Raw genomic sequence first — 24,518 nt, forward strand, 5'->3', positions numbered from 1 at the left:
ACCTTCCATGGAATCCATGGACTCCTGTTAAGACTGGTCTAATACTAACAGAAACATGTCCCCCGGCACTGTTCTAAATGCTCTGTTTATGTTCATTAATGTCACCCCCACAACCACCCTTGTAGGCAGGCACGACGAGTAGATGCCCCTTTTACAGATGTGCAAACTGAGGCAGGTGGCAGTCATTAGCCCAATGTTCTGCTGCTATTCGGTGATGCAGCCGCCATCCTGGGCAGGCTGGCTCCAGCGACTGCTCTTGGTAAAGCTCCGGACGGATACAGGGGCCTGGACCCTGCCAGCCCCGCCCTGCCTCAGGCCATGTCCTGGGAGAGAGCCTGAGAGCGAGTCCAGCTGCCCACTCTGCCTCCATCGCTGCAGAAGCCGAGGTCCCGGCCAGGGAGCCTGCAAAGCTCCCCCTACCCCCGGCCCTGGGGCGATGGGCGGAGCTGGGCGAGCAGCCTGAATGGGGGTCAGCAAGGGGAGGTGGCGACTTACTTCTCATTGTCGTAGTACAGCTTGCCGATGGCCCAGGCCACAATGATGGGGAAAGGCACACCTGGGGGAGAGACAGGTCAGGGAGCCCCTCGGCTGGGGCTGCAGGGATGGGCGGGCGGGGGTGGGGCTCACCCCAGCCGATGCAGACGAACATCCACTTGCGCAGGCGGTCGGTGGAGTAGGTGAGCACGATGGCCGTGTGCAGGTAGCAGCCCTCGCCGAACATCCAGAAGAAGTTGGTCACGTGGAAGTAGTTGTAGGCGGCTGTCACCAACCTGCACCAGCCCTGCCCACCCCCCACCAAGCCGGTGATGAGCTGGGGGCAGCCTGGGCCCGGGCCTCGTCCCACCCCGGGCAGCACTGCTCTGCAGGGCAGCCCTGCCCACGGCCCTTCCTCTGACCCGGGCTCGGCCCCCGGCACGCACCACGTTGCTCTGGTGGACCTCGGGGCTCATGGTGAGCTGGACCACGAACCACGTGGCGTTGCGCAGGATGAAGGCCGAGATGAGGTTCCAGTGGATGATGTTCCTCAGGCACCGGATGCTCCTGTGGCGCCGGCAGCGGCAGCGGGAGGACGGGCCAGCGGGAGAGACAGCTTGAGGGCTGGGCTCCGGCATCGCTCCGCCCAGAGGTGCGGTCGGGGAGACAGAGGCTCGGAGCAGGGCCGGGTCACACAGGGAGGGAGGTGGCCGCAAGACTACCTCCGGCTACCCAGATGGAAGCTCCTGGGGGCGGAGCCCGACATTTCCTGGGGAGCCCCACCCCCAGCAGCGGTCCTGCAGCTCCACGCCATTCCAGGAGTCAGCCGACTCCGGCAGGAAGTCCCTCCCCAGCCCTACTGCTCAGCTCCAGCACCCATCTGTCCCCATCCCTGGCTGGCCCCGCCACCTGCACCCTTGGCAATAGGGCCGGGACCCAGGCACATTCAACCTGGAGGGGGCTGCCACGTGCCTGGCCCCCGACAATGGGAGCAGCGCAGCCTGGGTGTGGGTGACAGAGGTGAGCCTGGGCCTTGTCCCTCCCCAAGCTCCACCCCAGTGGCCATCACCGAGGGGGCAGAAGTGGTCCTGCCAGGGGCTCTGGGAGACCCGAGGCGTCTGTGATGCTGCCACCCCGCCTCTTACTTCCCCACTCTGCTCAAGGCCCCCAGGGAGCAGGAGGGCGTGCCCGGGCCTCCTCACCTGAGCCGCAGAAAGAGGACAAAGGCCACCAGGAGGGCCACCAGGGAGACGCAGTGGCCCAGGTAGTTGATGATGACGGCCACATGGTAGTGCACCTTGCTCTTCTTCTAAGGCGGAGAGAGGGGCAGAGGTGAGGCCTGGCACTGGTGGGCGGGAGCAGCTCCCCCAGGACAGCGCGGGGCAGGGGGGAGAGGTGGCACACAACGGTCACCGCCCCTTCCTGAGCCCCTGCTGCGTCACTCACGGCCGGGGGGCAGCGCGCCTCCGTGGTTGCTCCGGGCTTTCAGCCGCATCTCCTTGCTGCCCCCGTGCCTGCTTCGCGTGCACACAGCAACTGCCTTGCCTCTGTGTCCTTGCAGCCCAAACACCAGGTGGCACCGCAGGGGGCAGAGGCACCGCCTGTGGACTTCCGCCCTCCACACACTCTGAGCCGAGTCACCCCCACATCCCGGCCACCTCCAGCGCCAGGAAGGACGCCGCGGCCCTCGTGCACAGGTTTGCTCTCTGTTGCTGTCGCAGCGCGAGCCGGGGCAGGAGCCCGAAGGTGATGGTGACTCACTGGGCAGGAAGAGTGATCCCAAGCGCGGTGACCACTTGATGGCACCCGATTCCAAAACCGCCTCTTCCTCCCGTCCACGGCCCAGGACTCCAAGGCTGACAACAGGTCCCTGTCCCCCAGTGGGAGACAGACTGGTCCCCAGCTCTCTGCAGACACCCGCCTCCCTAAGCAGTCGCCACCCCCTTTCTGGATGCCCAGATTGGGGCAGGCAGGCAGCCGCGGTGAGGAGGGGCCCCTGGCGGCACCACCCTCCCTTGTGCTTCGCAGGCTCAGGATGGGGGTGGGGACGGGGACGACGAGGCAGAGGTTCGGGTCCCTGCAGGGCCCTGTGCAGGCCTGCAGAGCCGCCACGGAGCTCCTGCCCCCACAGACCTTCCGCGCACTGACAGACCCTGCAACCGTCGCGGCTGGCCATAGAGGTTGGGCCCAGCCCTCCCCGATTCCCCCCGGGGAATGGAGGCCCACGCTCACCGCTCACCGGGGAACAAGGCCAGCATCCCTCGTCTGTGTTCCCCACCCTGACGCACCCCTTCCCCCGGGGAGCTCCGGTCCAGCCCCTGGGTTTGGGGATGGAGGCTTCCAGGCCCGGCGAGGTGTAAACCGAGGCAGGTGTGAGACGCGGCGGGCGGCGGCAGACGCCACAGGCTGGAGCCAGGGAAGACCGCACACATCGCAGCCTGTCTGCGGCTGGGGCTTCACTTCCTTTTATTAAATTTCCCACAAAGCCGTGCTGAGAAGCCCTTGGGTGATCGCAGCTGTGGAGCTGAGAACAGCACGGCGCCCCAGTTGCACATCAGGCTCTTCAGTTTGCACACGCGCGCACGCGCGTGTGTGTGTGGATTTATTAGACACCTACTGAATGCTGAGCACTGCATCAGGTGCTGTAGTGACATGTGAGACTTGGCCCCCACCCCTGGACCTCCCGTGAAGAGGCTGGGTAACTGGCCAGGCCACGAGGTGGCTGGGACGCCCATGGGTGATGAGCAGGGAATGAAAACCAAGGCTCCCTCTGGGCAGCTCTGGCTCCACACGGAGCCCAGGATCCCTGGGGAGCTCAGGGTGGGGGAGGAGGAGCAGGGGGTCTCATGGGCCTGTTTCCACGCAGGCCGAAGGGGAGGCTCAAAGTTGCCGGGCCTGGGCTGGGGTCCAGCTGTCTCTCGCCTGCCCGCATCAGCCCGAGGTGAGCTGAGAGGCAGAGACCCCGTGGAGACTGCCGGGGAGTATCACCCTGAGAGGTGGCCACCACCAGGGGCTCAGTGCGTGCACTGGAAACCTGACCCCCAGCGGGGAGGCGTGGACAGCTGGGGCCGCTCAGAGATGCTGAGGCGGTGAGGGCTCCCGGATGGACCGGTGCAGTTACTGGGGGCCTGGGTGCCCGGGGGAAAGTGTGCTCAGTGGCTCCTGGGCGCACTCTCGCTCACCCCTGGCCCCTTGACCTGGCACTTTCCAGCCTCCAGAGCTGGGAGCCAGTGCGCTTCTCTTTGTCGTACGTCACCCGGTGCCTGGTGCTCTGTTACAGCTGCACCAACACTCAGACAGCCCGAGGGACAGACGCGTCCAGCAACACTGAGAAATTCCCAGTGACAACTCGAGACCTGGCCCATTATTGGAGAGACAGCAACACCCCGAGAGGCGGTCGTGACCGCCAAGAGGAAGCTGGCGCGCCCTGGCAGGTGGCCAGTGCCAAGGACTGGGCAGAGCTGAAGCCAGGAGCTGCAGACTCAACCCAGGGCACCCACGTGGGTGGCAGGAACTCGGTTCCTGGAGCCGTCAGGAGCCGGAGCCAGGTGTCAAGCCCGGGTGCTCCAACGTGGATGTGGGCATCTCCACTGCTACGAGAAATGGCAGATTCTGTAGGCCGGAGCCTCGTCCCGAGTGCGCCCTGCTCACCCGGCGCCCCACAGCCAACACCGCAGCCCCTCGCTCCTCCAGGGGTCGTGACCCAGTGACTCCCACAATGAGGAGCCTGGGAGTCCTGAGAAAAACAGGCTCTTGGGGCTGGCGTTGTGGTGCAGCTGGCAAAGCCGCCGGCTGCTCCACTTCTGATCCAGCTCCCTGCTAATGCGCCTGGGAAAGCAGCAAAGGACGGCCCAAGTGCTTGGACCCTGTACCCACGTGGGAGACCTGGAAGACGCTCTGGGCTTCTGGCTTCGCCTTGGGCCAGTCCCAGCCATTGTGACCATTTGGGGCGTGAACCAGCAGATGGAAGATCAATCTCTCTCTGCCCGCCACCACCCCCTGTACTCTGCCTTTCAAATAAATAAATAAATCTTAAAAACCAAAACAAAGCCAGCTCTTGGGCAGGTGCTGCAGGTCAGCAAGCAGCCCGGGTGCCTGCTGGGCACCTTCCTGCTCCACGGGCCCTGGTCCAACCTCCCCGCCCCCACCCCAGCCTTGAACCCCGGCCACAAGCCTGGACACCAAGAGTCCCTTATACGGGCCAGCAGCATGTGTCCTCCCAGGACGTGCCAGCAGAGAAGGGAGGGGAGCAGGGTGTGTGTAAGTCTTGAGGGGGGAGCTGAGGACAGCGTGGCGGGTCACTGCAGTGACAGGAGACAGTGTGTGAGGGCTGGTGCAGCGGCGCCAGGGGCTGCGTGCCATCCCCAAGGAGGGCCACATGGTGGTGCCTGCTGCACGCAGGTCTCTGCGGGCACCTGGCCTCTGGGTGCCCTCACAAGTCCCATTTCACGGGTAGATGTCTGTGACTCCTCCATCTGTCACAGCCCAGGGCACTGCTGCTTAATTAGGACTCAGCGCAGGCATGGGTACTTTCCTCTTTACAGCTCTGGAAGGGCCGGGGAGCCCGCAGGGGCCTGGCCTGTAGGGTAACCCGAGCCGTAGGCAGCCAGGCCAGCACGGGGCAGCCTCGTGGGCAGAGGTGGGCCGATGGGGCGGAGTCACAGATGCGCACCTGCCCTCCCAGGTGAGATGTGCACCAGCGCCGCCCTCCGGCCTGCCAGGACGCAGAGACCTGAGTCACTGCCAGCTCCCGAGGGGGCCCGGGCCGCAGTTACCTACTCAAGGTCGCACGGCACGGAAGCACCGGGTCAGACTCCAACCCCAGACTGTCTGTCCCCAAAGTCCCCGCCGTTCCCACTGCACTGCCGAAGATGGGGCGGTGAGTGACGCCCCCAACCCCGGCTTGCCCTAGCCCTGCTGGTGGCCTGAGGCAGAGACCCCCATCCCGGGCAGGGCAGGGGGAAGGGAGGGCTGAGGGCAGCTGACCTCCTGTCCCTGGGTCCCTGAAGGATGCTGGGGGAAACGGGGGCTGTGAGTGTCCCCCATCAGCCCTCGGGGGGGAGGGGGCTTAGGTGGGAGCAGACGTGAGGACGCACGAGGCCCTGGGCTCTGACAATCAGGAGACTCCGCTCAGTGCAGCGGGGAGGCTGGGAGCAGCTGTGGCATCTCTGGCTTTGCTGACGTCCCAGGAAGGGGTAGACTCTTGCCCTCTGGGGTGGGGCAGAGGTCGGGGGCCTGGACTTCAGCTGGAGGCCACCGAGTCTGCCTCTGGCTCCAGGGACCCAGCACCGGGCAGATACAGTGGAGACTGAACACTTCCCGCCTTAGCCGGGCCCACCCTTGGCCAGGAGCCCCCTGCCTCTCCGAGCGGGCCCCACTCCCCATTCCTTTCCTCCTGCCTCCTCTGCTCTGTGCCAGGGAAGGAGCCCCAGCCCCCACCCAAGCCCAACTCCCCCAGCCCAGGACGGCCCAGGCTGGCTCAGTGCGTGGGTGCTCAGCAGCCCAGGGCTGCCCCTGCTTAGGTCAGAGCCTGGAGCTGCAGGTGGACCACACGTCTGCTCTCTGGGGTCGGGGATGCCGGGAAGCCCCTGGCCGTGCATGCAGGGGACCTTCCCATCCAGGAAGAGGCTCAGCACTGAGCCAGTGGCCGGAGGTCGGGCAGCCTGCGGAGGGTGAGCCAGGGCCCGCCCAGAGCCCACCCAGCGCCCACCCAGCGCCTGGCTGCCTCAGCCTTTGCTGGGTGCCCCCGAAGCGCAGCCCTCACTCCACAGTGCCAGGCCCAGCCAACAGCTCCGGCTCCCACTCAGCTCTCTGACAGGGTCTCCGTCCCAGCCTGGGGCTCCCTGCCCCGAACGGCCCCACCGCAGGCAAACGGCTCTGACCCACCCACCCGTCACCAGGGCAGCCCCTCTGGGCTCAGCCTAACCTCCTCGTTGAGAATCTCCTGGCAGGCCGAGTAATTCACGCGGGCGGCCCAGCTGCCATTGGCCAGGCACTCCCGGTAGCCGTTGTCTGGAAAGAGAGGGCGGTCAGTGATGGAAGAGCGGCCGGGCATCTGTGTGTCCGCCCCTCCCCTGGGGACGCAGGGCCGCCTGGCCTGGGTGTCTGCAGTGAAGCTGTGGAAGAGAGCATCCCCTATCCCAGGGCCACTTCGGGCCCAGCTTCCTGCAGCACGCGGTCCCTGCCGTCTGGGGAGTGAACCAGGCCCTGGGTCCCACAGGGAGGAGACAGAGGGATGACACGCTCCGTGAGTCCACTCTGGCTCCAGCGCCAGGGGAGAAGTGGAGCCCAGAGCCAGCCCCCGGGGCCTCCCTCCCTGCAGACCCAAGCCCCAAGTCCCTGGGCCTGCAGCCCTGCCAGAGGCCGGCCGTGCTGCGTGAGTGGCCCCGGCCACGTGCCTCTCCTGTCCTCCCCTTCCCTGGGACTGTGTCAGCCTGGGGGCTGCCTCTGCTGGCAGAAACAGGACCAGAGGGAGGTGCTGGGGTGAGGGTGGGAGGCCTGGTCCCCACCCCCAAGAGCTCCCGCAGCCAGTGGAGACACGGGGCCAAGCTCCCCTGCCCTCTGCCTGTGGATCTGTGTCTCTGTGCAGCTGGCAAAGAGGCTGCTGGGTCTCTGAGCTGCAGGTCAGGGATCCGGTCCCCCAGGGGAGGGGGCCGCTGAGGGGCCCGGGAGTCTGGGGTCTCTGCCATGGACAGGAAGCCTGAGTTCAAATCCTGGCACCAGCCCGCGCCATCGAGCGACTCAGGGAGGTCACTTAACGTGCAGCTTCGTTCTCTGTAAGCCGCAGTGTTTCACGCACGGCTCCCCTCTGCGCTCAGGTATTTTTAGTTAATGGGCAGGGCGCTTGGGACGGCACCTGGCGTGTGCCGTGAGCTGGTATTTTTATGATGGTCGTCTGCAAGCTGTGCTGACACAGCCTTACGTAAGAATCGGGACAGTCCCTCGGCCCCTCCCCGCAGGGCTGCTGGGGAATGAGGGGAGCAGCCCCTGCCCTGGCACGGCCCAGCCTTCTCACGTGCGTGGGGGCGGCCGAGGGGCTCCCGCAGGACACAGGCCCGGCCCGTGGGAGCGGCTGCGGGGAGGAAGCGACCTCCTTGCCTTCAGCTGCTGAGCCAGCAGTCCTCCGGAGGCTCACGGGAAAACGGGTATTTTTGGAACCTTGTCCTCCGCCTTTGAAGCCGGGGCGGCAGAAGGAGAAGTCGGGAGTCCCACGGCAGTGAGTGAATGGGTGATGGCCCCGCCCCAGGAGGCGGGCCCCACGCCGAGGGGCCCCACATACCCCTCCCAGCGCCTTTCCTGGGCCTGCAGAGGGAGCACCTGGCCCAACACCCCACCCACCCTGCAGCTAGAAAAACCGAGGCCCCGAGGCGGCCAGTGCCAAGCGATGCAGCCGGAGGCGGGACTGGAACCCAGATCCAGCAGCTCACGCCCTGGCACCAAAGCCTGCAAATGCTGGGGCTGGGACTGGCCGAGTAGCCGAAGGGGTCCAGAGTGGAGTGCGCTCACCAGGGCTGGCCAGGCCGGGCCCACAGGAGCCTGGCAGGCCCAGCTTGGGGCACAGACTTGTCCCCAAGGAGCCACCGGAGGGTGGGCTCCGAGAGAGGATGGGACAGGGTCAGGGAGGAGGGTGCCTCGGGCTGGGGCAGGGGTACCGAGGGAGGAGACAGGCAGGCTCTGACACGGTAGCCCCTCTGAGGGCAGTGGCTGCCGTGAAGGAGAGCCGCCTCCTCCTGGAAGCACTCCCTGATGCACCTACCCTGGTGCTGCCTGCACCCTAGGAGAGTGGGGGTTCAGGCTCCCGGTTCTGACCCCGCCCCAGGCTCGGAGGTGAGCGGCCTTCTCGCTGTAAAACAGCCCCACTAACTCAGAGGCTGCGCTGTGCACCCCCACCCTCCCCTGGAGCTGCTCTTGTAGGCCCCTTTCCCTGCCCAGGATGTCCCCCTTTAGTGCCCCTCCCCTCCCGGCTTCCCTCTCCTCCTGGCCCCTCCCATGGCCGGGACTCCTGCGGGACACGCAAAGCTGGCAGACATGGCTGCCCCCAGCCTCCTGTACTGCCCTCCTGCCTCCCCAGGAAGGGCCACAGCCTGTCTCCCGGTGGACCCCCCACCTCTCTTGGCTCCAGCCTCCAACCTTAACCCCCTTAATCCACGTGGTAAGGATGGGCAGGAGAAGGAACTCCACCAATCCGAGCTGGAAGAAGTCGGAAAGGCCGTCCACATGGCCCTCTCTGTTCCTAGAGGAGGGGCCAGAGCACCTGGGAGGGGACACTGGGCTCTGCGGCCACCCTTGGGTGCTGTGAACTCAGGGTTCCCAGGGCTGTGGGCCTCCTCCCTCGCTGGCCTGCACTGTCGCCATCCTGATAAGCCAGGGCCTGAGTCACTAACAGGGGAGAGCGAATGAGTTCCGGGGGTGGCAGGTGGCATAGCAGGGAGCTGCAAAGCCCAGCATGGGGCTTCGGGGCCTCAGGAGCCAGAGAGGCGTATGTGGTGATCACGCACTGGGACAGACCCCGGCTCCCACCCGACGCATGGGCCTGGGATGCTAGTCAGGGCCCTGGATCTAAAACCCTGGTCCCCTCGCCCGCTGGCTGGAGGGCCCTGGGCAGGCCCTGGACCTCTCCGAGCTCGGGGTTCTCAGCCACAGTGCAGGGGCCGCTCCGACAGGTCCTTTCCTGCCTCGTGGGCGTGCGCAGGCGCAGATGGGCTAACCCAGCCCGCCGCTGCTCATTGCCCGCCAGACCCAAGTGCGAATTCTCGCGACCTCGGGCCAGTTGCCTGAGCTCTCTGAGTGACGTAACAGTTGAGGGTCTTCTGGGGGCGTGGGGAGAATCATCAGGGGTGAGCTCAGCAGAGCACAGAGCTGGCCTTGGGCAGTCAGGGGCTGTCACTATCGCTCTCATCATCACTTCCCCCGCCTCCAGCCGCTCCCCCCTTACTTGTGGTGTTGTAGCGGACGCCGTAGAAAAAGGCAGGGCAGGGCCGAACCACGAGCTGTCCCGCGGGGCTCCGGGGCCAGCAGGTGCCAATGAGGTCCACAGATGCATTGCACTGCAGTCCTGGGGTCAGAGACAACAGGTGAGGCAGAGCACGATCCCCACCCAAGACTGTAGGCAGGCACAGACACCCTCCCCCCACGCGCAGGGTCCTGCCCACCGCCCGGGTGGCCCACACTTACACACCAGCTGGGGGCAGGTCGAGAGCAACTACCCCAGTGCAGAGTGTGAACCTGATGCTGTGGCACTAGGGAGCCAGTGTGGGCTCCGGAGTGGAGGAGGAACACAGACGGCTGCAGGTGGGGCTGAAGGCTGAGGTCCTGGCTGGCACGTGGAGGACTGGGCGAGCACCGGGTTCCCCGCTCTGTAGCCTGAGGACACTTTCCTGGGCCCCTCACTTGGGACAGACTGGAGCTCCCCAGGAACGCTCAGGAACAGGCCCTGCTGATCCCTGGCCCAGTCCCCAGGCCCCCTCTGGAACCAAACCATAGAAGCGAGCCCTGGTCCCGCAGGGGAGACCCAGCCAATGCTGCAGGCGGGCTTCCAGTCAGTCCTGCATCTGCTGTCACCGAGCAAACCTCGTGTGCACCGTGCTCTACGCTGGGCCTTAGGGGAGGACTGACTGAGGAGGGGGTCTCAGGCGCAGGGCAGGGAGACCCCACCCAGGGAGTGGAAAAGCCTTCAGCATGGGCTCTGTTACTCATTTGCTGTGTGGCCCTAGATAAATCATTTGCCCTTTCTGGGCCTTAGTGCTTCATTTGTAGTAAAATGAAATGGGACTAGATAAGACATCCTTAATCTCAGCCCATTAAAAGCTTCATGGTGGGGGGGGGGGGGCTGGTGCTGTGGGGCAGTAGGTTAATCCCCCACCTGCGGCACCAGCATCCTGTATGGGTGCCAGTTCAAGTCCTGGCTGCTCCTCTTCCAATCGAGCTCCCTGCTGTGGCTGGGAAAGCAGTGGAGGATGGCCCAAGTGCTTGGGCCCTGCACCCACGGAGAGACCAGGAAGAAGCTCCTGGCTCCTGGATTGGTGCAGCTCCGGCTGTTGTGGCCATCTGGGAAGTGAACCAGCGGATGGAAGACCTCTCTGTCTCTCCCACTCATTGTCTGTAACTCTACCTCTCAAATAAATAATAAATAAAATCTTAAAGTTTCATGGGTTCACAGAGACTCAGAATATAAGGAAAAACGGGGCGTGCACCTGTGTTTTAATGGGCAGAAGGGCCTACGGCTTTTGTGAGATTCCCAGAGTTCAGTGACACACGGGAGAGGTGAACAGCTGCACCAGGAGACGGCGGCCAAGACCCTCTCCACCGCTCGCCCTTCATGGAGGCCACGTTTTGCAGAGGAGAAGTGGGGGGCACAGCTGAGGCTCTCAGGATGCACCAGTTGGGGGTAGAGGAATGGGGTCCCCCAGGCATGGGCTCTGCAGCCCAGCACCGTCCCGGGACCTCTCCCGATGTTGCCCCTTCCTTCTCTGCCTTCCTCTTGGCACAGGGCTGTTGAGACCCAGGGTCCCCGTCATGGTGGCAGGGGGTGCTAGTCCCAGCTGCTCCACTTCTGATCCAGCTCCCTGCTGTGGCCTGGGAGAGCAGTAGAAGATGGCCCAAGTCCTTGGGCCCCTGCACCCGCGTGGGAGACCTGGAAGAAGCTCCTGGCTTCTGGCTTCAGCAGCCAACTGGGGAGTGAACCAGTGGATAGAAGACCTCTCTCTTTCTCTCCCTGCCTCTCTGTAGCTCTGCCTTTCAAATAAATAAATAATTAATTAAAAAAATAAACAAATAACCTGGCACTGGCACATGAACGTGCATACCAGCTCAGGAGAGCCAGGAAGCAATGTGGGGAGGCAGCCTCTCCAGGGCTGGGCACCAGCAGCTGCCAAGCCCTCGCCTCCCCACATAAGCCTGGCCCCCATCGCTCAGAAAACAGTGCTGGGTTAACCTGGCTCCTCTCCCTTGCTGGATCGGCAGTGCTGAGCGGCACCGGCTTCTCCTAATCAAAGCTACTCAGAGGGAGCCGGTACAAAGCAGGGCTCAGAGCAGTGGGCTTCAGAGAAAGAAATCGGGGTCTGGGCTCCAGGGCACGGAGGATGTGAGGCCACAGGTCAGTGCTGGGGGGGGTCTGCTCCCTGGCCCCCCAACCCCTACCTCTAAGGTCACTGTTCCCCTCTCACGGATGAGACAGTGGGGCCGGGGGAAGCTGACTGACCTGCCCACGGCCACAGCCAAAGTGAGGAGCAACCGAGACAGGTGGCCAGGCGGATTTCACTCTCGAGTCAAGCGCCCTTTCTGGTGTCTAATACCCGTGTCTGCGAAGGTGACAGGAGATGGCGGCAGCATCTGCTGAGGGCTGACCGGGCGCCAAGTGCTTTACACAGAGGAAACGCAGACAACAAAGATGCCTCGGTCCGATGGAGCGGAGTAAGACCCTCACTGCTCAAGCACGTGGGCGCCTGCCACCCAGGAGGGAGACCAGGATGGAGTTCTCGCTCCCGGCCCTGGCCTGGTGAACCAGCAGGTGCGAGATCTGTCTCCCTGTTTCTCTTTGTGTCTTTCAAATAATAAACAAACACATTTTTTTGACAGGCAGAGTGGACAGTGAGAGAGAGAGAGACAGAGAGAAAGGTCTTCCTTTGCCGTTGGTTTACCCTCCAATGGCCACCAAGGCCGGCACACTGTGGCCGGTGCACCGTGCTGATCCGAAGGCAGGAGCCAGGTGCTTCTCCTGATCTTCCATGGGGTGCAGGGCCCAAGCACTTGAGCCATCCTCCACTGCCCTCCCGGGCCACAGCAGAGAGCTGGCCTGGAAGAGGAGCAACCGGGACAGAATCCGGCGCCCCGACCGGGACTAGAACCCGGTGTGCTGGCGCCGCAAGGCGGATGATTAACCTAGTGAGCCGCGGCGCCGGCCAACATTTTTTTAAAAACACACCGAGGCTGAAACAGGGAGAGGCAGACGACAACGGGTGGAGAGAAACACCTGTCAGAGGCGCTGGGGTTGGGGAGGGTGAGGACAAGGCAGAAGTCCCCCTGTCACTCGGGCTGCTGGGCAGATTCCTGGACCACCGCCCCCTGCAGGGCCCACCGCCACGAAGCCCCACCCCTTCTGCTGTCCTGGGGGTCCTTTCCCAACCTGGAGAGAGAGGAGCAGTTGGGACCAGAACAAGAGGGTCTTGCAGATAACCACGCCCACCGGACGAACCCGCATCGGAAGGCTGAGCGGTTAGGAGCCACTGCCTCCCCACAGCGCACCCTCCTGGTCACTTAAGGTACTGATGGGGAGGAATGATTTCTCTGAATTCAGAAGCACTGAGCGATGGGGATACAGTCGTGGATCAAATAAAAGCCCTGCCAACGGCGCTTGCATTTCCTGGGAAAGACAGCAAGCGAGCCATCGATCAGCCAGCGAGAAGGACAACAGAGTGAGACGACGCGTAGGGCAGTCAAGGAGGTGCTGGGGTAATTTGACGGCTTCTAAAATGCTACCATTTCAGCGGAGAACCAAAGGATGCGACGGAGGAGCCGCGTGCACACCTGCGGAAAAGTGTTCTAGGCAGAGGGAACAGCAAGTACGGAGGCCCTGAGGCAAGCATGCTCTTGGTGTGACCAAGGTGCTGACGCTGCTGCCACCCCACGGTGTGCCGGCTCGTTCACGGCCAGCTAGATCCTCTCAGGGATCGGCCCACTCAGCATGGTCAACAGAAGCCCTCGTGCGAGAACAGAGAGGGGCTAAGTCACGCCTAGCAGGGGTCCTGCAGCTTCCTCCGAGCCCACGCGTGCACAGAGCACAGCTCCTGGGCGCCCTGGGCTCAGAAGCGAAAGAAGGGGAGAGGGCAGCAGTGTGGAGGGCACCCGTCATCTCTGAGCCCCCTGCCCTTCTGCGCCAGGGGCCCGGGGGCTGCTTAACGGACAGTAGGAAGCCTCTGTGTGGTGCTTGGGCACACTGGGCTCTGGCTTCTTCCCCCACCACGCTTAGGGTCCCAGCATGCTCTGCAGGTGCTTCCAAGGGGGGAGACTCCAGCGGGGCCCTGGGCCCCGGACCCTGCCCCAGTGACATGGAGTCTCCCGGCAGGGGCTTCCGCACGAGCCACAGGGCAGGTGGGCGCTCGGCGGTACCCCGCAGCTGTGCAGCCCACCCCTCCCGCATTTGGTCTCAACCCAGGAGAGGGGCTCAGCCAAGGCTGCCCACGGGAAGCAGCCAGCAGCCCCGGGCAGCCGCTGTTGCCCGCTCGGAGGACTGTGCCGCTGGGCTGAGGGGCAGGCGCTGTGCCCGGCATGGAGTGGAGGCGAGGGGACATGGGGAGCCTGCTCTTGGCCTGGCTGGCTGGGGGTGGGCAGAGGAGGGAGATGCCGGTGCAGGGTGTGTGGTGCGTTGGGACAGGCGGGTGGGAGTTCGGAGGCTTTGCCAACACCTGGCGCAGTGCCAGGCGTGCAGCAGGAGCTGAGGAAAAGCGGAGCCTGACTCGGCCGACCCCACGTGGTGACCCTGCACCCCCAGCCGGCCAGCTGCACCGCCCTGGGCCCCGTGGCCCTCCGGGTGGCCGCATAACGTGGCGCTGGTGTAATGAGGCCCGTGTGGCTGGAATCCTGGGGCCAATGCTCAGCACCTGTGGGTGCCTGGGCGGCTTCACCTCTCCGAGCCGCAGGCTCCTCTGCTAAGCGGAAGTCGGGAGACTTGCTGACTGCGCTGTCAGGATGATGAAGACCAGAGCCTCACCATTCAGGGTGGGCGAGTGAGGACTATTACCATCCTCTACCGCCAGCCCGGGGCCGGGGCGGCCGACTGCGCCGCCGTGGGGCGACACCCCGGAGCGTCTGGCTCGTCCTGCTTGCCCTCTGGGTTTATGAGCTCTGTAGCTGTGATCTGAGACGGGATGAGGCCTCCGGCGGGGGACCCACTCTCTCCCTGCACCTGGCACCAGTCCCTAAGGCCGTGGCTTGGTGCCAGCTGCCCTGGCCAGACGCCCGTCCATCTGTCCTGGCCCCTCTGCCCACCCCACCATCTGTCTCCACCAACGCCCATCGGGGTAGGTCTTGGTGTCAGAAGACAAATGGCAGCTACCAGAGGCCGAGGTGAGGGTGACGGCTCGCCTGCCGGGGGCCGGGCGGGCAGGGCCTGCGGCTCTGAGTACAATGCAGGAATGCATTTGTCCTGGCCGGTGGCCTCCAGCACGGGTGACACCCGTGTGGCTCAGGGATGTCACTCTTCTGGAGCCTGACCTGGCCTGGAGCAGCGGGGGGCGGGGCCCAGCCTCCCCTGCTCCCCGCCCCCTGCTAGAATGTCAGACCCTCCTTCAAGAACTTAACTTACCCATTTCCCATGGCCTGGCCTGACCAGCTCTGCAGCCAGATGCTCCAGGCTCCCAGCACCTCCTCCCCTCACCGGCCCCCCGCCAAACCCACCCCCTCGTCCTCAGTCAGCCCTGGCTTTGGCTCCTCTGCCAGTCACATAGAAGAGGCTCTCTCAACAACATGCACCTTGAAACCTCTTCCTTCAGGAAGCCTTCCCAGATTTGCACCACTCCTGTCCTCGCCTCCCTACCACCTGCACTGTGGTGAGCCCCTGGCCTTCATCCAGCCAGACAGGAAGCAGTGTGCAAAGCCTGCTGAAGTTACCAACAACGGTAACACCCATACCACAGCTGGTGGGACACTGCATAGAACTCGGTGCAATTGTTCCCCTAACAGACGCTTGAGACAGGTGTCACTGCCACCCCCAATTTACAGTGTGCGTGAGGCTCAAGGGACTCAGGGCTGCTCATTCCTGTGGCTACCGCGCCCCCGGCTCCAAGCCAGGGCCGCACCGAGCACCTGCTAGGAGCCGCACAGGGACCGGGCCTGTCTTCTCCAAGTCCAGCGCTCACCCCATCAGCCTGGGGCCGGGAGGCAGCAGCTCTGAGGTGGGGAGCTTCTTCTCCCCGCAGGCCCAGTTCCGAAACGCCCGCCTCCCGCCTCCCTGCTGACACCCTGTGTCTCTTCCCTAGCCGCTGCTCACAGGACTTGTGCTTGTGTACTTGACCCCTTTCTGCTCCCCCGTGACTTACGAGGCCAGGGCGGGGGGCGCTGCTGTGTAGCAGGTGCTCCGTGAACACACGGAGCAGAGACCGGAAGAGGAAATGAACCAGCAGAGACCCCTGGGTGCCAGCGGCAGCCATGGCCAGGGCCACACCCAAAGCTAGGATAGTCTTGGCCTCTGGAGTCCACGCGCCAGACGGCAGGGCCCCGGTGCTGGCTGTGCGGTGCTGGGCCGTGGGTAGAGCTCTCTGTGCCCCGGATTCCCCGTCTGTGGAGACGCTGGGTTTTGACTCTCATGGGAACGAATAAAGAGAGCCCTGGAAACAGTCGGGCTTCACGGGCAGGCGGGCGTCAGCAGTCCCGCAGTGGCGCAGCGCCCCCTGCCCAGGAGGCGTGGAGCAGGGCGCCGCGGAGGCCCCAGCACCCGCGGTGCTCCTCTGTGCCTGGGTTGCGAGGATAACAGCCTGGCTCAGCCTAGTCCAGCTCAGCTGCCTGCCCCGGTGCTGCACTTGGGGCCGATCAGGCAGCAGGGAACAGCGGCCTTCCTGCCTCACCCGGCTGCACCTGCTGCACGCCCCTCCCGGGGCCGCGGCAGAGGCTGCTAACCCATCAGGGTGGGCTTGCCCCCCACCCTGGCGCCCAGGCAGCATCCACACAGCACTCCTTGGAGAACCCCCGGGCGCCCTGGAGAGGCGCGCTGCCTGCCTTGGGAGAGTGGGAGAGTGTGTGTGTGTGTGTGTGCGCGCGCGTGGGTCCTGCGAGACCAGAGCCACATTGCAGCCACGCGGGATCTCGCAGGGGCTGACGGGAAGCTCACCGGAGACGTTGCTGGCCGGGGACAGGCTCTCGCAGTGCTGGTCCTGGAGGGAGGCAGACACGGGGTTCAGCCCCAGGAGGAGGAGGGCCTGCGGGCACAGAGAGGCGGGGGACACAGTCAGGCTGGTGCCAGGGGGAGTCAGGCCTGCAGCTTCCTCCCACCCCACCCCCCGGCAGATTCTTCCCAGACACCCAGTCTTCGTGGCCTCGGCCTCTGTGGCCTCTGCCTGGAAGGTCTGGAGCTGCCCCAGTCGCGGGGAGGCCGGTAAAGGAAGGAGTTCCAACCTCCACTGGGAGAGAAGTGAGTTTTCTGCCTGCAGACTGGGGCCGCCACCAAGGCACGTGCGCATGCCCCCTCCCCCACGCTGTCTCCCACCCGCCCACCGAGCACCTGGGTGCCCAGACCCTCATCAGCCTCCTCCCCCGCCCCCACCCCCGGAGCTGCAGGTGCTCTGGCCTCTAGCTTAATGAGCTGCTCCCGGGCCCTGGGCCCCACCCCGCTTATTCCCCATCACTACAGTTGTGCCTCCCTGGGGCCTGCGCGGCTGATTTGCAGGTGAGGGGATGAAAGTGCCTACAAAAAAGGCCACCCTATTCCTCCGAGAGCTTTCGCTGTTGAACCGCCTCCCGGGCTCCGAGTCGCTCTCATTCTGGAATTCAGCCCCACTGGGACGGCAGCCGTACAGGCCCTGTGCCAGGAGGGGCCCCTCTTCAGGAGCACCCATATCCACACACCCCCCTCCAAAAAGATAAAAACCAGACTATTCAGTAAAGAGCTGGGCCACCTGAAACGTTGGGCAGAAGGAACAGTCAGGATACAGAAGTCATGGGGCCGGCGCTGTGGGACGATGCCAGCGTGCCATGTTGGTGCCTGTCTGAGTCCCGGCTGCTCCACTTCCGATCCAGCTCCCTGCTAATGCGCTTGGGAAAGCAGCTGAAGATGCCCCAAGTGCTTGGGCTCCTGCCCCCACGTGGGAGACCCGGATGGAGTTCTAGGCTCAAAGCTTTGGGCTGACCCAGCCCCAGCCATTGCAGCCATTTGGGGAGCGAACGAGAGGATGGAAGATTTCTCTCTAACTCTGCCTTTCAAATAAATCTTAAATTTTTTTAAATACTGAAGTCTCATTTCTGGTGAGTGCTGCCTCCCACACTGCACTGGAGGAGGAGGAGGAGGAGGAGGCCTCGCTCTCCTCCCCCCTCTCAGGGGGGCTCCTCCACCCAGCCCCTCCCTGCACCAGGACCTCACCGCGGTCCTGAGAAGCACACTGCCCACCTCCCTTCTGGCGGGAGACCCCACCCACCCCACCCCATGGCGCAGGCACGCTCTGCCCCTCGCCCTGCCCTGGGCCTGCCCGGGTGCCTCTCCTAGTCAGAGCCTGGTCCCCTCCACCTCCTGTACGAAGAAGCGCCTGGACCCTGATACCAGCTGTGCTGCCCCCCCCCCAGAGCCTGCCTGAGCGTTTCATGGCTTGCTTACTCCAGTCCTGTCCCGTTGTGGGGGTCTCTGCTCTCACGGCACCAAGCCCTGGTCTCCCAAGCACCCCCAGCCCTGCGTCTCCCCCTCCCCCGTGCTGAGCCCCGGGATCCCTCCCGGCGATGGCTCCGCGGGCTCCCCAGGGATTGTAACAAAGGCGTCCATCTCCCCAGCCCCAAGGAACGCCCACACTTTATTAATCAGTAATTAAACTTCAGAGTCTCCAGAGAGACGGGGAAATAGCTTTACTCCCGAATTCCACACGAAAGTGCGCACATGGAGACAGGAGGGAGCCCTGGATAGGACGCCTGGGTGGCTGGCAGAGTGCCCGGGGCCCACACCTGCTCCTGTTGCAGCGTCCTGCTGAGGCAGGCCCTGGGGCCTGCACTGTGGCCTCAGCTCACCCGCTGCGGGTGTTTCGGGGGTGAACCAGTGGTGGGAGCGTTCTCTCCCCCAAATAAAAACAAAAATTCATACAGAAGAATCACTCTGCAGACGCCCAGGCTCTGCTCAGTCCCCAGAGGCAGGCAGCCAGCTGCCATGGCCAGGGGCCCCTTCTAGAAGGACTCAGAAGCCCTGCCCACAGCGTCTCACCCGACCCCTGCCCACTACCCACCTCGTGCACCCAGAAGCAAAGGCGGCCCAGCCACAGGCGAGTTAGCAAAGGCACACAGGACCCTGCTGACCATGGTTCTACCCTGTGGCCTGCTCCACCTCACTCTATGCACACACAACCACCAGGTCACCTCCCCTGCACGCTGGCTCCTCCCGGGTCTCCACACCCCTGCCGCTGCCGTTCTCAGCCCCCTCCTCACCTCGTGAACTCTGCGGTCCCAGGGCGCACCCCCTCACCAAGCCCCACAAAGCAAACGGCTCCCAGCCCCCGTCCCCAGTGCACAGGACATGCCCTGAGCCCTGTGTCCTCGAGGCTCCCAGTGGAGGCCTTGGACTTGTCCTGAACGCGCACAAAAGCCACCTGACCACAGAGCCCTCATGTGTCCAGGCTGGACAGAGATGGCAGACACAGAAGTCCCCAGGGCATCTCAGCATCCCAGGGGTCACCGTGCGGCAGACAGAAAACCAACACGAAGCCGCAGAGCTGGGGCTGAGGCGTCCCGGCAGCCGGGGTCCCTGACACTGCTCAGCGGGGCGGTTCCCAAGGCCACTGTCCCCCAGCGGAGGCCAAGCCCCCGGCTGCTGAAAGTCCCCACACCAGCCCTTCCCCCCAGAAAGGGCGGCCCCTCAGCAGAGGCTGGGCCACGCGCCTCTCATGCTGCCCGCGGACCACAAAGGTGTCCGGCTCATTCCTGAGTGGCTGTCCTTCCACAGGAAGTCCGGGCTGCTCCTGCGTGTCCCCGGGCGGCGGCCAGGGCACTGTGCTCTTTCCTGCACCTGGGGCACTCACACACTACAGTCTTGCTGTGCCCCAGCTGGGCAGGCCCCAGTTAAAGCCTGTGCCTGGGGGTGGGTGCTGTGGCACACTGGGGTGAGCCACCACTTGGGGCACCTGCATCCTGCCTTTAGCAGAGTGCCTGGGATGGTGTCCTGCTTTTGCCTCCGCTTCCAGTTCAGCCCCTGCTAATGTGCTTGGGAGGCAGCAGATGATGGCCCAAATACCTGGGTTCCTGCCACCCACATGGGGGACCTGGATGGCTTTGGCCTGGCCCGGTCACTGCTGTAGCAAGCATTTGGGGAATGAACCAGGAATGGAAGATTCTCTCTCTCTCTCTCTCTCTCTCTCTCTGTCACTTTGCCTTTCAAATAAATGCATCTTTTTTTAAGGATTTATTTACTCAAGAGGCAGAGTTACAAGGAGAGAGAGGAAGAGAGAGAGGGGTCTTGCATCCGCTGGTTCACTCCCCAAATGGCCACAATGGCTGGAGCTGCGCTGATCCGAAGCCAGGAGCCAGGAGCTTCTTCCGATCCCCCACGTGGGTGCAGGGGCCCAAGCACTCCAAGGCAGTGTCTTCCACTGCTTTCCCAGGCCATCAGCAGAGAGCTGGATGGGAAGTGGAGCAGGTGTCACAGGAGGGAGCTCCAACTGCTGTGCCACAGGGCCAACCCCAAATAAACACATCTCCAAAACCAATCCCGCGTCTCCTCCACAGCCCTGCAGAATCGCACCTTACAGGCAAGATCTGAGCAGGCCACAGGCGCGCGGCAGCTGGGCTCCAGCACCGCTGGCAGGATTGTCCCAGGAGGCAGGGCTCCTGGCACAGGAGGGCACTGCACCGCCGGAAGCAGACGGGGCAGGCTTCACTTTACAGCTGGGGTGACAGACACGGCCAAGGTCACAACCTGTTCCGAGCTAGGATCTGGTAAGCGGGGAGCCACGTCTGCCCTTAAAGCCGAGGAAGGACACGGGAAGTGGCCAGGCCCAGGCTCAGACACGAGGGACGGGCGAGCGGAACGGGGCGGCTGCGGGGCTGAGCCTGGCAGCCGCCTGCCCCTGCCCCCGCCCCCGCCCCCCCAGGCCACCCAGGCTGCCATCCCAATTCCCAGTGTGACTCTGGCATAAAGGTTAATCACACCCGGAAAATGCTTATTAGCAACCATAAATAACTGCGTTGCTGGGGCTTGGGTTGGTCTTTAAGGCACAGGAGTGCCATTTCCTTTGATGGGAAGATTTGGTGACTAACCTTTCGGGAGGGTCCTGAAGGGCCCCTGGAAGAGGGGGAGCCCTGGAAGCAGCTGGGGCTGCCCCCCCAGAAGTTCCTGAGGACCAGGAGGGGGCCAGTCTCTCCCCTCCCCTCTCATAATAGCCCCCAGGGGTCAGGTGCGTGCTGACCTGACAGAGCCAGGCCACAGTCCGATTCCCCACCCAGTCATGCCCCTCCGGGACTCAACTTTCTTATCTGTGAAGTGGGGACGCTGGAGTCACAGGGATGGGGACCAGCTGGGGGGACGGAAGAAAGAGATTCCTCCAATAGTGACAGTCCCTGGCAGACAGGTGTCGGTGGGGCTCCCCGGGGCAGCAGCTGCTAGAGCGAGGCCAAGGCTGGAGGGGCCCCTCCCACAGTGCTCCCCCTCCCACAGCGCCCCCGCTCGGGCAGGCGGCAGCCCCACGCGTTCCTGTGGGGAGGGGGCTTTTCGGCTTGAAAGGAGAGCTGGGGATTTTTCGTTTGAGACCACCAGATTTCAGGGGCTCTGCAAGCCTCAGGCTGGGGTTCGTGATCTGGGGAAAAGAGACGGGAACCCAGAAGAGCCGAGGGTCAGACACACCCCACACAGGAAGGTGAGAACAGCGGGGCAGAGCCGGGCCCGGAGCACAGCACAGGCTTCCTGAGGGGCTGAGCCGAGTGGACGCGGCCGGGAGCAGGCGAGCGGGGACTTCCAGGCTGCTGGGTGGGCGGGGGGCCTGTGAAGGAGCCAGCAGGCCCGCACCTAGGTAGCCCCTCGCCCCTGGCTCCATGCCTCTCAGTGGCTGGGGCGGAAAGTGAGGCTTTCGAGGTATAGCAGAGTGGAGACACCTGCTCCCAGGAGGCCGCTTCAGGGCCAGGCTGCACCTTGCTGCCTTCCCTGGCCTGGGGTGGGGAGGGGGGCGGCTGTGGGGCCTGATTCCCTAGGGAGGCCCAAATGGCAGCCCTCGCTGCTGACCCCAGGCAAGGCCTCTGGCCCACACTGCCACCTGCTGGCCGCCCTCGCGGGCCCTCAGGTGCACAGTGCCCCAGCATCTGCCCGGCTGCGCAGGCTGCCCAGGTGCAGCCTGTTTTAAGCAAAGCCAAGAGCAGAGGAGCTAAATGTGGAGAATGGGAGGGGTCATGAATCCAGATTGTTCACGAAGCTGGCTCCCTGGTTGCATTTAGAAACTAGAATCTGCTTTGCAGAAATAAACACGCCTGTAACCAGCCTTTCAGAAGCCTGTCCAGGGCTCCAAGGGCTGCATCTGTGGCCGTGAACATGGGCTTGCTAGGGCCCGAGCCCAGAGACTGGCAGTGTGGGCTGACCAAGGGCGGAGCCGAGACCCCCGCCCCTGGGGCCAGAGGCCCTGACAGATTGGCCAGGAAAGGACCAGGCCAGGCCCTGCACCCAGTACAGCCTCTCCCCTCCTCCCTCCATGGTGGACCCTAGCCTGGTCCCTACCTCAAGGCAAAGAGCCTGTGCCCCCACCCCCCACAAAGTGGGTAAGCAGAGGAGAAATACTTTCTTGTTACATCTAATTAGCTTAACTTGCTGTTGTGCATTGCAAAACCTCCTGCCTACAGTTCAGGGAGGGGCCGCCTGGGTGTCTCTGCCTCCCAGGCCTTCTGCCAGGCCCCGCCCCCTACTGAGCCTAGCCCCTGCCCTCCCACGGTGCCTGCCCACTGAGCTCACAGCCAACACCCAGGGGCTTCCTGAAGGGGGAGGGGCTGGCACAGAGTAGACCCCAACCTGTTGAATGCGTAAATGAACATCAAAGAGAATGAATGAACAGACAGGTCTCCACCTCCCACAGCTTCAGCTTTGCCGGTGGGGTGCAGGTGGGGTGCAGACGTGACTCCCATCCCCTCGCCCCTTCTCCCCATTTGCCTCTTGCCTGGGAGCAGCTGCCTCCCTCCGCTTGGTCCTTGGTCCTCCCCGTGTCCAGTGTGCCCCTCCTTGGACACCACAAAGTCGCGCTGAAGAAAAAGCACTTGGGGCCGGGCCGTGCAGGGCTGGGCTCCCATTCTGACCCCGACACACCTGTGCCCTCCCTGCCTCAGTTTTCCCATCTGTGAACTGCGCAGGTCTGAACACGCTCTGGCCCCAGGGCTTACAGGAGAGCAGAGGGCCAGCTCTCACTGCGGGACCAGAGAGACCCACGGTGGAATCTTCCATCTGCCCCTTCCTCCCTGTGTGAGTCACTTAGTTTCTCCGTGCCTCAGCTTCCCCTCTGTCAATGGGCCTGAGAGCGGTGTGGCGCCCTGACGGCCCGGGCTGGAGGCCCTCGCTGTTGCTCCTCTCCGAGTCCACTGCTTCCTTCCCGGCTGGGCCCAGGAATGCACCTGTGGGTCCCCTGCCCAGCCAGGGCGCAGGCACCCACTTCCCAGGTGTTCTGCTCCTGGGAGCCGGCAGCCTCCTGCCCAAGTGGCCCCAGGGATGACACGATTTGCAGAGATGGGGGTCAGTGCGGAGCACCCCGGAACCCTGACACTACCTCATGCATTTCACTCGGCCCCCTCTTAGCAGGCTCACAGCTCCTGCCTGCTCAGCCTCCCTGCCCCGTCCTCCCTCCCTGGTCTAACCTGGCCCTTACAGAGAAGGTGACGCCCCAGGGTGTGGCCTGGAGGGGCTGGGGCTGGAGCCCCGCACCCCACCCCAGGCAGGAAGGCCTGCTTCTCTGCTGTCCTGCCTGCCTGCCTCTCTTCCTCCTCGTCCCACGCCCGCATCCTCATGAACACTTGGGCACAGGTCTCCTCTGCCTCTGCCCCCCAGAGCTGGCGGCGGGAACAGGGCTGTGCACCTGTGCCCTGCGGGTGGGGCAGGGAAGGGGCTGAGAGGAGGGGAGTCGGGCTCGGGGCTCTGGTCCCGCCCCTGGGAGCCTGCACACAGCACTGAGCCATGAGTGGGGACTCCCAGGCCCTGGGACATGGTCCCTGTGGGGGAGGGAGCAGGAGGAGGTGTTAGGACAGCTGCGGAGACACCAGCCACGCAGGTGACATCTCGGCTGTGCTCTCCAGGAAGTGCAGGGGGTTGGGGGGGGGGGCTTGGGTGTCTGCAGAACAGGCGGCCCTGGAAGGAGCTGCATCGGAGACGTGAAGAGGGCTGGAGGGAGAGTGACCCGGCTGCCGGCTGCCGGCTGCCGGCTGCCGGCTGGAAGTGGGCTCCTGTTTGATCGGCAAAGACTCAAGGGTGTGAGGCTGTTCGTGCTGGAGAAGGCCGATTCGGGGGCTGCTGGGCTGGGAGGGGGAGGGCGGAGATCAGGAACAGCCTGCACCACCCAGGAGGGGGCGCCGTCCCTGTCCGCGCTGCCTGAGACCACGGCGGCCACAACTGGAGGCTGCTGGCGTTCGTGGGGGAAGCCCAGGGATGTCGCTCAGCATCCTAACCCACCCAGGCCAGCCGCCTGTCAACCGTGCTGGGCTGGGAAGAGAGGCACCTGCCGGCTCATGGTGTGTGTGTGTGTGTGTGTGTGTGTGTGTGCGCATGCGCGTGATGGGCGCGGGTGCCGACCGGCAGCCCCGAGAGGCCGGGAAACGTCCACGAGGATGTGTCCTGGCTGGAACATCTGACCGCTGTCACCACAGTTGTCTCCCAGGCCAGGCTCCAGACCGGGTCAGACGCTGTCAGACGTAGCCTGCACCGGCGGGACCATGTGCCGGTCTGCCCAGCTCAGAGCAGGGCAAAGGGCTGGCTCCTCCAGGAGGGCCTCCCGGAAGAGGAGGTGAGTCCTGAGTGACGGGAGGGAGGGACCCCAGCCGTGAAGGCAGCAGGCCCCGTGCTGCACAGCTGTATTCTCCTTCGTTCTCCACCTTGGCCCAGTAGGGAGGTCACAGAAGCCCAGAGCAGGCGTGTGACTTGCCCAAGGTCACCCAGCCGGGAAGCCGCAGAGCTGGCTCCACCCCCAGGCCTCCTGCCCTCCCAACTTCAGGGCGGGAGGCGCACCCAAGCCCAGCCCCACGTAGCAGCGCCTGGCTGCAGCACGGGGGTCAGGCCTTAGGGAGACAGAAGCCAGCGGCTGCCCAACCCTGTGCACAGGCAGGAAGGCCGGGCAGCTGCTGGGGCTCTGGGCCTCTGCCTTGTCCCCAGCACAGCCAGGGCAGCGGTGGGAAGGGAGCCCCAGGCCGCC

General features: G+C 64.3%; 1 protein-coding gene across 1 annotated transcript in view; it reads right to left on the bottom strand.

The window, feature by feature from the left end:
• The window catches only part of CRHR1 (corticotropin releasing hormone receptor 1), a 34,311-nt gene that overhangs the window by 2,808 nt on the left and 6,985 nt on the right, over positions 1-24,518 (bottom strand). Inside the window, 7 exon segments of the mRNA NM_001163115.2 lie at positions 496-556; positions 628-781; positions 921-1,041; positions 1,677-1,783; positions 6,401-6,486; positions 9,410-9,529; positions 16,298-16,385. Of these exon segments, the coding sequence (NP_001156587.1) occupies positions 496-556; positions 628-781; positions 921-1,041; positions 1,677-1,783; positions 6,401-6,486; positions 9,410-9,529; positions 16,298-16,385 (737 nt within the window).

Source organism: Oryctolagus cuniculus, chromosome 17, assembly GCF_964237555.1.
Source record: "Oryctolagus cuniculus chromosome 17, mOryCun1.1, whole genome shotgun sequence".
Lineage (NCBI taxonomy): Eukaryota > Metazoa > Chordata > Mammalia > Lagomorpha > Leporidae > Oryctolagus > Oryctolagus cuniculus.